This window comes from Bombyx mandarina, chromosome 13 (genome assembly GCF_030267445.1).
Source record: "Bombyx mandarina strain Sakado chromosome 13, ASM3026744v2".
Taxonomy (NCBI): domain Eukaryota; kingdom Metazoa; phylum Arthropoda; class Insecta; order Lepidoptera; family Bombycidae; genus Bombyx; species Bombyx mandarina.
Genome location: NC_143220.1, coordinates 7,152,468 through 7,168,091, shown reverse-complemented (window position 1 = coordinate 7,168,091; position 15,624 = coordinate 7,152,468). Strand labels below are relative to the sequence as shown.

General features: G+C 36.2%; 1 protein-coding gene across 2 annotated transcripts; it reads left to right on the top strand.

The window, feature by feature from the left end:
- The first annotated feature begins 427 nt into the window (after positions 1-427).
- LOC114242971 (uncharacterized) lies at positions 428-9,697 on the top strand. 2 transcript variants are annotated; one of them, XM_028174318.2, is made up of 5 exons: positions 428-635; positions 949-1,061; positions 2,546-2,647; positions 6,009-6,191; positions 8,197-9,697. In XM_028174318.2, the coding sequence occupies exons 1-5, from the start codon at positions 515-517 to the stop codon at positions 8,242-8,244; spliced, it is 567 nt and encodes a 188-aa protein (XP_028030119.1). In that variant the 5' UTR covers positions 428-514; the 3' UTR covers positions 8,245-9,697. The 2 variants fall into 2 exon arrangements, with proteins under 2 accessions (XP_028030119.1, XP_028030127.1); XM_028174326.2 differs by having other exon boundaries at positions 429-635; positions 6,009-6,135.
- Positions 9,698-15,624: the final 5,927 nt, after the last annotated feature.

Below are 15,624 nucleotides of genomic sequence, written 5' to 3'. Positions count from 1 at the left end.
TAACAAAGTAAGACACTAACAAATGAATTACCCATCAAGTAGTTCTTAGCATGGTATACAGTCGTTCGTAAGATATAAATAAATAAAAATCTTACGTTACGGACGTTTTTTCTCGGTTAGAGTACCCCTCCGCATCGTCCCATAAGGAACTTCGTTCCAAAAATATTACAGAAATTGAAAAACCTTATCTCGGCTACGCCTTATCTGGAAAGCATTTAATAATTTACCATGAGTGAAAGCGTTGAGTAGCACACGCGGTTGACACGAGCGCTCGGTGAGCCTCTCCGACAATCGCTACCGAAAACTAATGTCGTCGCTCCCGACGTCACGGTCAGCTGTTCAAACACGGCGACGTCGTGAAACACTGAGTGACGCAATTTTATCATGAGGATCACAGTGACTCAGCCCCGCCTCAGAACTTATAGCACTGAACCGGCGAGCCCAGGGGCAGACCTGTACACGACGTCGGAGCAGAAGCACGTGCTTGGATAGTGCAGTGTAGTGACAGTGAGAGATGGAGAAGCTCGTTCTGTGTTTAGTGTTGTTTGCGGTTGTAGCCGTGCAAGCGAGACACCAGTTCCCTAGAGTCAGCGAGCGCCTTGGGGAACCCTTCAGGATAGGGGAATACATCAAAGGTATCGCATGCAATGCAAAAGCCTCAACTAGTTTTATTTAAATCTAAATTATTTTTATTGTTCATTGATAAAACTATACAATCTAATTTTTTATTACTTACATCATGTTAATAGTAAAAAAATTAAAACTTTGATACTTTCACTTTATTATCTGATGGAGTTCCTAATCCGATTCACAATATAAATACTAGTACTACTTAGTTTTAATCTGGACACGTGTTTACAGCAACTCTAACAAATCTTATTTGTATTTTGAAAGTTTTGTAACAACTTAAATTAGAAATGATAAGTTTATCCATATTCTTGTCGACAGTTGTCTGCACGTCAGAACTCAGCAACGAAAGGGATCACATCATGGAAAAGTCGAGATGCGGTGAACCGAAGGATGTCTTCGTGCAGTTAAAACCTAACTCACCTCACGAGCTGGTACGTTGGATAACATCCCTGAGTATTTCGAATACGCGTTTATGTTAGCACCCCTAGACTTAGAAATGCACTTGCAATCCTTTCCGCTTGGGAGGATGGAAAACTTGAAACTCATGTGTCAAACTAACACTTAGTAGTTTAAGTTTAGTGCCAACCGGCTTATACTATTTATACTTATTAAGATTAAATAAAAATAGCTTTACACTCCTGACAATCTTAGTCATATTTCGGTTATTTTAATTTTCGCATTGACAATTTTCAGTAAAATAAAAGCGATCGTTATAGTTTCATACATAAAATTGGTTTTAATCAGGTCCTTAGCTCGCGAAAGTTCCAGAAAATAAATGACTAGGATGTAACAATTTATAATTTGTAGATGTTCGATTTTGAAAACTTTTGTTATTAGATACCTTCATATTCAATTGTGTCAATATTATATTGAAGTATAATATGTTGGATACCGACTTACACGAGCTAAATAAATCTGCAGAAATACTTTAACCCAATACGGATATATTTATATAAGTTTTTTTTATTATTTTAAATTGCGTAAAATGACATAACTTCTATGTCACGTCACCGGTGCCAAGTTGAACATAATTAGCCTGTCATTAATTTCTGTAAACGTCAAATAAATACTAAGTCATGATGTCATTTTTATTATTAGTTTTTTAATGACGGAACACGAGCAATGCCTTTGAGGCAGGCCGACATTAAAATTAAAAATATTACTTAAAAATATGTGACACTGTCATAATGAAACAAATTAAATCCATAATCAAATTCAAGTTACGTAAATACTCTAATGTTCTGGCTATAAAAATAGCTGTGGTTCTAATAATATCCCAAATTCCTTAATCTACAAGAAAAGTACCCTCTTAATCACGGAAACTGATATTTTATATATACTTAAATACATAAATCATTTTAATCCAACTAGGTATGTATATTATTAAGATATGATACAAAAATATGAATTAACATTTAATAAGAATAGGTTGAACTGCAGTATACATAAGCTTGTCACCTTGTATTCCTAAATAAATAGCACTGTATAAGAAATTTAGATTACTTAGTACCAAACGTCATTATTGTCGTAATGAAAAAAGTAAATATTTATTTTAAATGACTAAGAAAATCCATAAGACAATGTTTAATTGCAAAATTGTTGAATCCGAGAAGATTAGACAAGCTATATTTCAATTACGTCATATTACGCATTTCATTAGGACTTTCATGACTAATTATAGTGTTATTACCGATATTAAATGCGTTATTTGTCAATTAGATTTTTGGTTTTTCGTTTAGCTAAAAGCAGCAAACTTTCGTTACCTCACACAAGTATCAAAAAGCGCAAAAAAATCTTATTTAGTTTCAGCTCCTATCCTTGGAGCGGTGTTCGATTAATGGAGATTGTTTTGTGAATGAAGTTCAGCTAATACTTTCATATTTGGAAAGTTTAATGACCTTTGTGCTTCTCCCAGGTGAGCCCTAGCGCGGTTTGGGTGAAGAACTGTGTCGGGATTTGCGATTATGACAATGAAGGATCCTGTATTGCGACTGAAACAAAAATCAGACACATACCGGTGAGTATTCTACTGCTAATAACATAATCTTTATATATAAAAATGAATTGCTGTTCGTTATTCTCGCTAAAACTCGAGAACGGCTTGACCGATTTGGCTAATTTTGGTCTTGAATTATTTGTGGAAGTCCAGAGAAGGTTTAAAAGGTTAGATAAATATGAAAATGATCGAAATTAAATAAAAATAACAATTTTGTTTTTCCTTTAATGTGTCCCCCGTCGGACGGATTCCTTTTGTTTGTAGAATTTAGGTCTTTTATTTATAGATTGAGGCACTACGAAGTCTGCCGGGTCAGCTAGTGCTTAATAAACTCCAAAGGTTGAAACGATGGGTTCATTTATTGCTCAGAAAATTTAAGAAATAGCACCCCGTGTGCACTCAGAAGTCCTTGTCAAGGCTTCAGAATTCAAAATTGTTATTGAAACTGTGGAACGTTTTGTATGGTATTCGCAAATCAAATTAATTCAGTTATCCATATAAAGAATTGATTTCCGTAAACCTAATGTGGACAACCAGTTACAAAACCAGTTTTGAAGTCGTCGTGGCCTAACGGATAAGGCGTCCGGTGCATTCGTGTTGAGCGATGCACCGGTGTTCGAATCTCGCAGGCGGGTATCAATTTTTGTAATGAAATACGTACTCAACAAATGTTCACGATTGACTTCCACAGTGAAGGAATAACATCGTGTAATAAAAATGAAATTATAATTTGCGTAATTACTGGTGGTAGGACCTCCTGTGAGTCCGCACGGGTAGGTACCACCACCCTGCCTATTTCTGCCGTGACGCAGTAATGCGTTTCGGTTTGAAGGGTGGGGTAGCCGTTGTAACTATAATTGAGACCTTAGAACTTATATCTCAAGATGGGTGGCGCATTTACGTTGTAGATGTCTATGGGCTCCAGTAACCACTTAACACCAGGTGGGCTGTAAGCTCGTCCACTCATCTAAGCAATAAAAAATAAAAGAAAAGACTAATATAGTGCTCGTATAGCGATCGGTACTACGAGCTTGTATGACAAGGGATCCAAGTTCGAGACTTGGTAAATAATATAGTTTCCAATCATCAAGCATAAGCCACCACCACTACTAAGCTCCCTCGCTCTTGCCTCTAAAACGCAATAGTTCGTAATTCCCACAGGCCCGTTTTAAGATTCCCTAAAACTCCCGTAAATAACGTAAAATTTTTACAGTCACAGTTAGTCCGTTAATTAATTAGCGCTTTTATACTTTTTATATCGCAAGCTCCTCAAAAAATAGCTTTGAATTATATTATCAAGTAAAATATCTAAATAAAAGCAGTCATACCTTCCGAAGAATAAAGTAACCGTTATTCCAATATTACCGAGACAAATCACTTACAGATAATTGGGTGTTAATGTAGAATTTGCTAACTGCTTTGGTAATACTAAAAAATTAAATGAGTTTATCCAAATGCATTTGCTAAAAAAGCTGTCACGATTTTCAATTTCAATGTATGATAATTAGGATAAATAGCAACTGAATAAAACACAAACCATCATTTGATCTTAAGGTACATTTTAATGATGGAAAAGTGGTATGAAGTGTGACTACATTTACTCTCTGACACTCCTTTATTTGTCTACACTAGAAAGACTAACAGTGTGTGACGTATTAATATGCGATTAGATTCAAAAAGATAATATGTCGCGATATAGATAAGCGTTACAAAATGTGATGCAAGATCCCGCTACAATTACAGGTGTACAACTACAACAATTATACTAAAACAAAGGCTTGTAGAAATGCATAATACAAATTTTTTTACGAGTTTGTGAACGCATTCGGTATGACAGAGAATTCAATAAAATTGACTAACTATACTGAGACCTTAGAGCTCATATCTCAAGATGGGTGGCGGCATTTACGTTGTAGATGTCTACGGGCTCCAGTAACCACTTAACACCAGGTGGGCTGTGAGCTCGTCCACTTATCTAAGTAATAAAAAACATTAACAAATATCTCTTCGTTGTCACTTTTTTATTCGAGTAAATAGACCAACAAACAGCCTTACAACCAAATCGCAACTTTTGATAACATTAGTGCTGAAATAGACACAATGGTGCTTCCAACCCTTATAATGCCAGCCAACTCATAACACGTGCCTCAGTGATCATTAAAACCGTAAATAATTGGCAAACTGAATAAAAAGCCACGAAATTTAAGAGTTTATCGTGTAATATATGCAATTTACAAATTTCCAGGCAAACCTGAAGGTTTCAATTAAAAACAAAATAAACAATTGTACACAAAAATTATTCAGAATATTATGTCATTTCAATAATAACAATGTCGCAATCAGTTGACAATCGTGTTATAACTGTGTCAAGGACTAACGATTAATGAACGTATTATAAACACAAACTGACAGATAACACACGAATTGACTCGTGGCGAGGCTCTTTCTATTTCAGGGATTATGGATTTACTAAGCCTCCTACGATGTGAAGATGTCACTCTCTTGTGGCTTCTAAAGCTGTTTTAATAATATGAGACAATCAACTCTAACAATGAACTTAAAACTAAAAACGTTAAAAAGTAATAATATCACTATAATAAGTAAAATATAATATTAAAAGGAGTCCCTTTAAGCAAGGTTCCGAAAATACTGGCACCGTTCTCCCTTTGCTTCCTTTTTTTTGCCAGCTCTTCGGTCTCCTGTGATGTCGATTAACCTTTTTGCTATTTCCTTAAAAAGGCCTATAGTGCTAGGACCCCGCGGACTAAAGGTCTGGACACTGAATGGTACAAAAACATATTCGGAGCCTAGATCCCTGTATTTGCATGCTTCGACTTTTTCAGCCACTTCACAAGCCGCCCTCTTTTAATATATATATATATATATATATGTTTTATTGCATTGATGGGTGGATGAGCCCACAGCCCACCTGGTTTTAAGTGGTTACTGGAGCTCATAGACATCTACAACGTAAATGCGCCACCCATCTTGAAATATCAGTTCTAAGGTCTCAAGTATAGTTACAACGGCTGCCCCGTCCTTCAAACCGAAACGCATTACTGCTTCACGGCAGAAATAGGCAGGTTGGTGGTACCTACCCGTGCGGACCCACAAGAGGTCCTACCACCAGTAATTACGCAAATTATAATTTTGCGGGTTTGATTTTTATTAGACGATGTTATTCCTTCACCGTGGAAGTCAATCGTGAACATTTGTTGAGTATGTATTTCATTAAAAAAACTGGTACCCGCCTGGGATTCGAACACCTTTGCATCGCTCAACACGTATGCACCGGACGTCTTATCCTTTAGGCCACGACGAACTAATATATGTAATTAATATGTAATAAATGTAATTATAATCTTATCATATTTTCGAACAGGTACGAATATACAATGGAAACACGAATAAAGAATCATGTGCCACGTACGCGGTGGAGGAGCACGTCAAGTGTGGGTGCTGCGCCCTGAGTCCCGACCACTGCGTGTCCCCCAGGGTGTTCAATCCTCGTAAGTGCAGCTGCCACTGCCCCAATATCGAGGACAGGAGGGAATGCGTCAAGAAGGTTCGTAAGATGATGGATGTCTTACTAATTACGGGCGCGTTTATTAAACATTTGTATGCTAACATGTATTAATAAGCTTGTTCATATATATTTTTTAATATCACATTCTCTTTATTCTTCTTTTGAGGGTAGTTTTATAGGCGATGTAATGGAAAGTCATATGGAGTAATTGATGGTTTAAGAAACATCAAATCTTTTCTCTTACATTTCTTTATTGGGTTTCCGTGTCGGGAATTATGAAACTTTTATTTTAATCAAATGATTGCAAATGCGCTATGCATTGGACGAAAGGACCTGCAAAATGTAATCACAAAAATATACGACCGACACAGCATAATCAAATTGAAATATTTAGTCATTTTGTCCTATTTAATTGTGCATGAGCTTTAGACATTATTGTGTTACTTGCCTCAAAGAAGAATAACATTTAACTCACATTTTTTTACAACAGTTTAATGGCACTTTGGTTTCGTAATGCATGATCATGTGCACATATGTTTAAAACCGCCTCATCTAAAGTACTTACGCTTCGACCGGCATCCATTGTCTTTAAACCTTGTTTCTTTTTGCTTTTTTGTTGTTTTTCTGTTTTTTTATTGTTATTCAGCAACATTGTTTTCTTTTAATCCATAGGAGCAGTGACTTCAAATGGTTTCAGTCATTAATCTGTGTCCACACTTTAATTTAGCTTTGTGAGCTACTTTTTAGAAGATAACGCTGGTCTAGATAGGGTAGAGTATAAATGACAATAAGCCGCCAGTAAGTCACCGTTTCTATCGGTTAGATTTACGAACGAGCCCATCTCATGTTAAGCGATCACTGGAGCACATGGATATTATGACGTGGACGCCGTGACCCACCTTGATAAGTCGTAGTCTAAATTATAAATGGCTGTGCAACCCGTCGAACCGAAACTTATAAGGTGACGGCAGGAACAGCCAAGATGGTGGTACTCATTCGAGGGTTAGCAAAACGCCCTAAATTTTTAATATCTGGTAGTTACAACAACAAAAGGATAGGTGGTTTAAAATCATCCGTGACCCATGTAATTTATATACGGTTGACGAGTGACGAGTGACGACGGAAACTTTATGTTACAAACTGAAACAGTTTCACCGCGGCTTAATCTCGCACGATTCGTATCGTCCGTGTCCGTCCGGAAACAAAAAGTCGGACATTGTGAAATTTGTTAAGCAAACGCGCGATTAGAAGCGGAGAAAACGACAGTTTACCTATTCATGTGTAGATGATTCGAGAGAGCTGAAATATCGCACCTTTGGAATCGAAGTGACTTAATAAAAAAATTTAAGAAAATGAGTTTTGTACTTTGACCGATTTATGAACACTATATTCTTATATCTATTTAAATAAAAATGAATTGCTGTTCGTTAGTCTCCCTAAAACTCGAGAATGGCTGGACCGATTTGGTTAATTTTGGTCTTGAATTATTTTTGGAACTCCAGAGAAAGTTTAAAAGGTAGATAAATATGAAAATGCTCGGAATCAAAAATAAAAATAACAATTGTTTTTCCCTTGATGTGTCCACCGTCGGACGGATTCCTTTTGTTTGTTTTAAGTTTATTTTATACAAAAGCTTAGGTCTTTTATTTCTCGATTGAGGCACTACGAAGTCTGCCGGGTCAGCTAGTCAGTTTATAAAAATAAAGTTTTAAAATTACAAAATTAAATTCAAATTTTAGTCGAGAAAGGACAAAGTACACTCACCGTTTATTTTAAATCAAGCGCGTACTTTAAGCTTTAAGATATGCGCATTAAAGTATAATATTAAAATGAAAACTGAAAAATTACAATTCTTCAATTACCTTTTTGGCGTTTACCAAAAAAGAACAAGAATTTTTAATTAAGCAACTTCAATTCTAAAGGTGCGATATATAGATACATCTTCTACAGTATGAAAGGTTGGAGGGTTTAAGGCCATTGACTAGCGCTTTTGTCTTTAGTTAACTAGTTTCCTTGAATACAATATTACTGTCTCTTGTTATAGACGGACATGACTTGGAACCGAGCTCATTGCAAATGTGAAAAGATATAGATCGGAGCGGTGACGAAGACCACCAAGAATACGGCTCAAGCTAATACGGCTGATGGCATTGAATTATAGTGACGGACCAATGACGCTAGACTAAACATGATTATGATGATACTAAATCAGTATACGCAACGACTGACTGATAATAAATGTGTCTTAATATTAATGATAAGTTGTGAATTTAAACAGTATTATAAATTGTAAGTTATTTATTATTTTCTATGATTATATCAAAAAGGGGCCAAATGGTGTTTGTGTAGGTACGTGTTGTATCACTTTTTGGTATGTTTTTTTTTATTTATTTATTTATCTCGGGTACTTAATTATGTAAGTTCAGTATTTTTGTTTTGTCCCATCGTCGGCATAGTAAAGCAACGTTTGTCCGGTGAGCGTGCTTATTGCGAGTTTTTTAACTACTCGATCGCGTAAAGATTAACTCAAATTTGTATGGAGTTCAAACAGCTTCCCTTCGTTTGCCGCTAGGGGCGCTGTTCCAACTCCATACAAATTTGAGTTAACTTTTACGCTATCGAGAACGTTAAAAAACTCGCACTAAGTACACAAGTAGATTCATAAAAATTTACAAGTATTATTCTACTGAGAGTATTTTAAGTAAGTTATTGGCATTAGACGTACGCAAAGATGTTAATTCAATTATTTTATAAGGTTGCTCATGTCAAAATGTATATTAATTTAAATAGAAAACGGCTAGTCTAAATTCGGTTTCTAGCTGTTTGCTGAGATTGGTGTCAGACAATAAAATGGTATGTCCATAATATCCCATGACGACACCATAATTAGGATGCAGGCGTGCGAGAAAGATGAAGATATACTCCCATTACGCATCCAGTTTTCTTTTAAGGTATTAATTGATATGTGATTTTGTAACTAATTGCGATGACGTAGTCACAAAACTTTCTTTGTGAATGTAAAAAGTAATGTGTAAATATTAACGTGTAGGAAATATTGCTAGTTAAAATTTTATTTATTTCTTAAAAGAGTACCTACTTATCTTAAGATCAGTTTTTTAGGCTTAAGAATATATTTAAAAGAAATTTGACAATGTCGTATGTTGGATCGTAGGTTCACGATGTCGGCGATTTAGTTTAGGGCGTAATTTAAATAAAATATGCGCAATTCCTTCATTGTGATATAGGTTAAATTCCATTAGGGTTAATTTTTGAGTTGAAACTGCTCCTAGTCAAGCAAGGTTTTTTTTGTGGGTTTCTCTTTTGTATTTTAGCTCTCTTTACGGTGCCTCCTTTAGCGAGATATGACCTAGTCTGCCGAAGTGCCAAAGGCATGGAATCTCAATTTGATTTTTGTTTAATTTATTTATTTTAGCGTGTGTACTTAATAGCTTTAAAAGCTAACTGATGGACATGATTAGTCGTAAGTTCATTGTAAATTTTTGTTAATGTTTCTAAGGATTTCAAAATAAATAAATTAATCTGCACTATTTTATTTTATTAAGTTACTACAAATTTTGAATTAGCTATAAAAATTGATTTAATTAGTTTAATTGAAAAACAAAAAGCACTAAAAGCAGAACAACATGAATGCTTAGTGCTCGACTACTCCTTGCTGCAGCTTGGAGCGACGCAGAAGAGATTTTCACCTAGACCCGATTATAATAAATGTCCGAAAATGAATTAACATATACAGCGTGACGAAGGCGCGACTATGTTCAGCCCACAAGCTATTGTGGGCTTTCTTCCAACGTTTGCTTGGCACTTTTTTCCCTACCTATTCACTTATAGCTTAAGGAGCTATACCAGCTACGCGCGGATGGGTAAGTGAGTGAGTTGCTCAACCTGAGCAAATTTGCAAGGGCAATTCTTCGCAGAATCTACCTTTTTTCTTTTTTTCCTACCTATGCTGATAGTCTTTAGAGGCTATTTCAGCGTAACGTTTTTTTATTGCCCTTTTAGGCAGACGAGCACACGGTCCAATTGATGGTGAGTGGTTACCGTCGCCCATGGACTTCAGCAATGCCAGGGGCAGAGCCAAGCCGCTAACCTAACCTTAACTAGTAGGTGAGCTCACGGGGCTCAAACCTGACGACGTTGCTAAAACGAACCCTAGCAAGAGCCGTGCTTCGCAGAATCTACCACCGGATCGGAAACGCGACCCACTGAGAAGATCCGGCGAGAAACTCAGTCGATTAATTCAAGTCACGACTGCGTTTGTCATAATTTGATGACTGTACGGAAGCTTCCATACGCATTAGGCACCAGTATCAAACTACTTTTTTTCTTTCAAACGACTCCCCTCCACTCTCACGGGAATGTCCTAGCTTCGCCTGATCTGGGGGAGGTAGCAGGGGCAAAGTATCAAACCTCATAGCATAACATAAATAAAACACTTTTAAATAATTTATTTACCCTCCCATCTATCCAACAAAGGTTCCATCGTTATATGTGGGTGAATTTGAAATTCTGTGAGACGCGATTATCTATTTATATATTTTAGAGACTGATCAGAGTTTCGGCTTAATTCGAAAAATCGTTATTTTCACAATGAACATTTTATTCGTTAGAGGATGTTATTACAACAGTGTGTTTTTGTTTTTATCGCGTTCTAAAGGCGAAGTGTCACTGTTTGGCTGCGAATGCACCGGACGTCTTATCCTTTAGGCCACGACGACGACAATCTGTCAATTAGGTATCTGACAGGTAATTTTCCTGTGTGTGGAATAATTTTATTTTACCTAAAATAGTATGTAGTAAAAGTTGAATAAATTAAGTTGCTACTTTAACTTTTTTCTAAGAATTGAAAGTAATGTTAAGTATCGTTTATATTTATTTTAGTTGAATGTTTTGGTTTCTTTTTAAGAATAATTTTATTTAAAACCTTTTTAATACGCTTTTTTTAAATTACATTTTAAAACGGTTTTATTTCACATAGTTCACGCAAAATATTTTTCAAACGGCATTAAAAGTGTCTACATCAATTATTTCTATTTTAAACGTGAAATAATCATTTAAAATGAAAGTGTGCGTTCGTAGCACTTTTTCTACGAAAATAGCTACAAATCCCGCTACAGTGCGACCGACTCTACGAACGAAAATTTCGCACAAAGAACTTTACTTCTTGTCTACACGAAAATTGACTTTCCACTGGTCAACGTGAGCATTTGCTGTCAATCGATTCCGCTACTGCTCGAAATCTGTTTCGATTATTTCATTTTCGTGTGTCCTTACAACGCTCTGATATCTCCGAACGTGACTGAAGAGTTTTCCATACAATAAGCGTGTCTATGTTTACGAACGCACACCAGAATGCGAAGTACAGTTCATCTATATTCGCTGCTAAATGAAAACACTGACTCATACAATACGAGACGGGTAAATTTACACATAGGCCTACGTATTTGTGATACCAGAGATGTGAAATCTTCAGTAACGACGACCGGTTTTTTTATTTTCCCTTTATTGCTTAGATGGGTGGACGAGCTCACAGCCCACCTGGTGTTAAGTGGTTACTGGAGCCTATAGACATCTACAACGTAAATGCGCTCAACAACCTTGAGATATAAGTTCTAAGGTCTCAGTATAGTTACAACGGCTGCCTCACCCTTCAAACCGAAACGCAATACTGCTTCACGGCAGAAATAGGCAAGGTGGTGGTACCTACCCGTGCGGAACCACAAGAGGTCCTACCACCATATCAAGTCATACTTGGCATTCATATATTTACTACCCTGGTAACGAGTCTCCATGGGTACGTACAGCCCTTTTTACCTGTTTCTGTAGCAATCATTCATATATGCCGTTTTGAAAAACATGATAGATGTAATTATAACACAATTGACAGTTGTACCCGACGTAAGGTCGGTGAAGTTACCTATCTGTGGTTCCGGTGGGCACTTAACATCGTGTGGGGCGAGTGCACGTTTGCTCGTCCATAGCTATAACAGTAATAAAACAGGCTGAGTCATGCCGTAATGAAAATTTAACATACCGGCTTGGCTATTTACTGTAATTTCACGTTTTCTACATAAACTAATTATAAACATTCCCACCATTATGAATTGCGTGTAATGAGTGCAATCTTAAAAAAAACACCTCAACGTTTTTAAGATCTATTCTCGATCGTTTGACCACGCCTTCTAAGGCATCGTCAAGCCAACACCCATTTTCACACCGCCCTAGATCTCGATTCCAACGGAAAATCCCTCTGGAACAAGGCGCGGGATGCCGATCCAGTTATTCATTCGTGCGAATCCGTGTTTCAGGTGTACCAATAAAACGATTCTTTACTTTCTTGTAAACTTCACCCACGTTTGTACCAAATTTACCTCAAAAACACGTTATCTTTGTTTCGGATTCAAAAATAAAATTTTATTTTCGTTTCCATCACGAGTTTTCTACTGAAACATTTAATAATGGTGTTACAGTTTCATTTTTGAGGTTTTTAGCCATGATTTTCTTAGGTGTACAATCGCTTTTATTGACAAGTGTGTGAGTAAACGAGAGGGAGCGCCTTATTCAGTTTACATTGCGAATGTGAGCTTTTCATCTTCATTTTGATTTATTTAATTTTTAGTTCCTCAATGGGAAAGGGGGCCACGTCCCATCTATTGTGAAATGGTTTTCGAAGCCCACAGATATCTCAACGTGAATGATCGCATATTATTATTGAGACATGACATGATTTAAGTTGAAATGCTTGGTTGTTTCGCGACAAAAGTAGACAGGATGACGGTGCACTGCTGAACATAGGCCTCTCCAACTGATGTACAGTGCGGCTGGTCCGTTGCCACCTGCATCCAACGTGACTCAGCGATTTTCACCAGGTCTTTCTTTCATTCATTCTCTTCAACAGTCCAGAATTAAATTAAAACGATCATTAAATCATCAAATATTCAGGTCAAGCGCCGCAAGAGTGTCCTAAAGCAAATCTTACCAATAAATAGGTAATGGTAACTGTTTGGTGGTCTCAGCATGGTGTTATTCACTATAGCTTTCTTCGATCTGGTCAAGTAATAACGGCAGATGTCTATTGTGCCGAACTCCGAACAATGATAGTAAAACTTGCAGTGAAACAGCCCCGACTCATGAATCGATCTTCATCATTATTGCTCCATGATAACGCGAGACCTCATACAGCACGAGAAACTGTTTTAATTCTACAGAAATTGCACTTAGAAACCATTCGTCACCCTCCGTATTTGCCAGACCTTGGTCCAACGGACTACCGTTTTTCTTTATCATTTGGACAATTTTCTACGTGATAAAAAGTTTTTTTACCAGTACAAAATGCTTTCACACAGTTTGTAGAATCTAGATCACCAGAGTTTTATCGCAAAGGCATAAATGACCTTCCTATTATATGGCAGCAATGTATAGATAATAATGGTAGATATTTTGATTCAATAAATATGTTAAATGAAAGAAAAAAAAAAGAATTATATTTTTTCAGTACAAATCGGCAATTTCATACTTTAACCCCTAATATTAATTACTAAATAAAATCCAATAATTCGAAAGCTTTTACAACAAGCGCAAAGTATGATGTCAACAGTGTTTATTACTGTCTATTATAGCAGAGTGTTATAAAAATTGCGCGATAATTGTATAAAAATAATCTGTTACAACATTATATTAAACAACTTATCAGTAAGAAGAAATAACTTTAGAAGAAACTTATTTGTAAAAGAGCCTCCGTATCAATTATAAAATGACGTAGCATTAAAAGTTAGAATATTTAAAAGTTATAATCACAAGTTCGGATACAATATAAGTATAAAGGTCGCGGACTGACAAGCGCATCCTTTTTAAATCTGATAGCTTAACAAACACCCCTACAGCCAGATTTTAATTATTATTCTTCTAATTTAGACTTTTTTAGACTGAAGTATAACATCCTTGGTATTTTAGATTGTGTTTTGCTCAAATTAGTTATTGAGAAAGTGGCATGGAACATGTTTAGTTTACTACGCACCATTTAAGAATTTAGAATTTGATAGAAGACAGCAAACAATATTTAACTTAAAAAGAAGTACTATTAGTGCCCACTCACCATCATTAGGCGGTATGCTCGTCTGCCTATAAAGGAAAAAAGTTTTTGGCCAAAAGTAGATTCCAAGTTTTCAAATGTTTATACTAGAAGGTTTATACTATAGGGAAGAGGGATATACTAGAAGGCAACAAATGTTAATGCAACACAACGTACCGACTATGAAAAAATACAAGATAAAATTAAATTATCTTTATCTATATCTATAAAATTGCTGTTGGTTAGTCTCGCTAAAACTCGAGAACGGCTGGACCGATTTGGCTAATTTTGGTCTTGAATTATTTGTGGAAGTCCAGAGAAGGTTTAAAAGGTAGATAAATATGAAAATGCTCGGAATTAAATAAAAATAACAATTTTGTTTTTCCTTTGATGTATCCCCCGTCGGACGGATTCCTTTTGTTTGTTTTAAGTTTATTTTATACAAAAGTTTAAGTCTTTTATTTATCGATTGAGGCACTACAAAGTCTGCCGGGTCAGCTAGTACTTAATGAATAAATGTTCATTTTCATTCAAAGGAAAACCGAGCAATCGCAAAGGAATGCAGATACCAACGCCTTCACTACTATTTACTCAAGGCACCTGTTTTCTTTGGAAAAATCGCTTTCGTAAACCTCATTCATTTCATTAATAGCAATTGACCCGTTGTTAATATAAACACAATATTAATACAGGAAAAAAACTCTTCGTCTGTCAGCGTTGGCTGTGGATTTGCACTAAATTGACGTTTGAGAAAACAAACAATGTCGGAATTTGGCGGTAGAAAAACAAATAGGGTGGCATTGGCGCGCATCAATCTGCCACTACAACCCACGTGTCTGTGTAACATCGACACGATTCTAATTAAAGTTCACTATTTATTTTTATTTAGCGCATGCTTGAACTAATTTTGTACAGTGCAATCCTAAAATATATTCACGTATGCCACTGACCAGAGGCTATCGTCTCGTCGACTTTGAGTTGTTTCTCTAATTTCTTTTTTGTATTTATGGAAACGCCTGTGATTAGTTTACACAGTTCGCCGTATTAAGTGTATTATTGAAGCCACCGTCCAAAATGTTTTAATCAGGAAGAAGTAAAGTATGTGAAAGCTAGAATTATAAGCATTATTTCGATATAACTGACTCATTTTACAATATAAAGACAATTATTTTGTTATCTTAACTATAGGTTCCGGTAAAACGAGTTCCAATATGAGCTTTCAAGTCGTCGTGGCCTACAGGATAAGGCGTCCGGTGCATTCGTGTTGAGCGATGCACCAGTGTTAGAATCCCAGGCGGGTACTAATTTTTCTAATGAAATACGTACTCAAGAAATGTTCATGATTGACTTCCACGGTCAAGAAATAACATCGTGTAATAAAAA

Bases quoted from the DNA above. Each gene is read 5' to 3' on its own strand.
- LOC114242971 (XM_028174318.2), top strand. From the start codon at position 515: ATGGAGAAGCTCGTTCTGTGTTTAGTGTTGTTTGCGGTTGTAGCCGTG. The intron at 1,062-2,545 runs GTACGTTGGATA...TGCTTCTCCCAG, and splicing joins CTAACTCACCTCACGAGCTG to GTGAGCCCTAGCGCGGTTTG. The intron at 6,192-8,196 runs GTTCGTAAGATG...CTCTTGTTATAG, and splicing joins GGAGGGAATGCGTCAAGAAG to ACGGACATGACTTGGAACCG.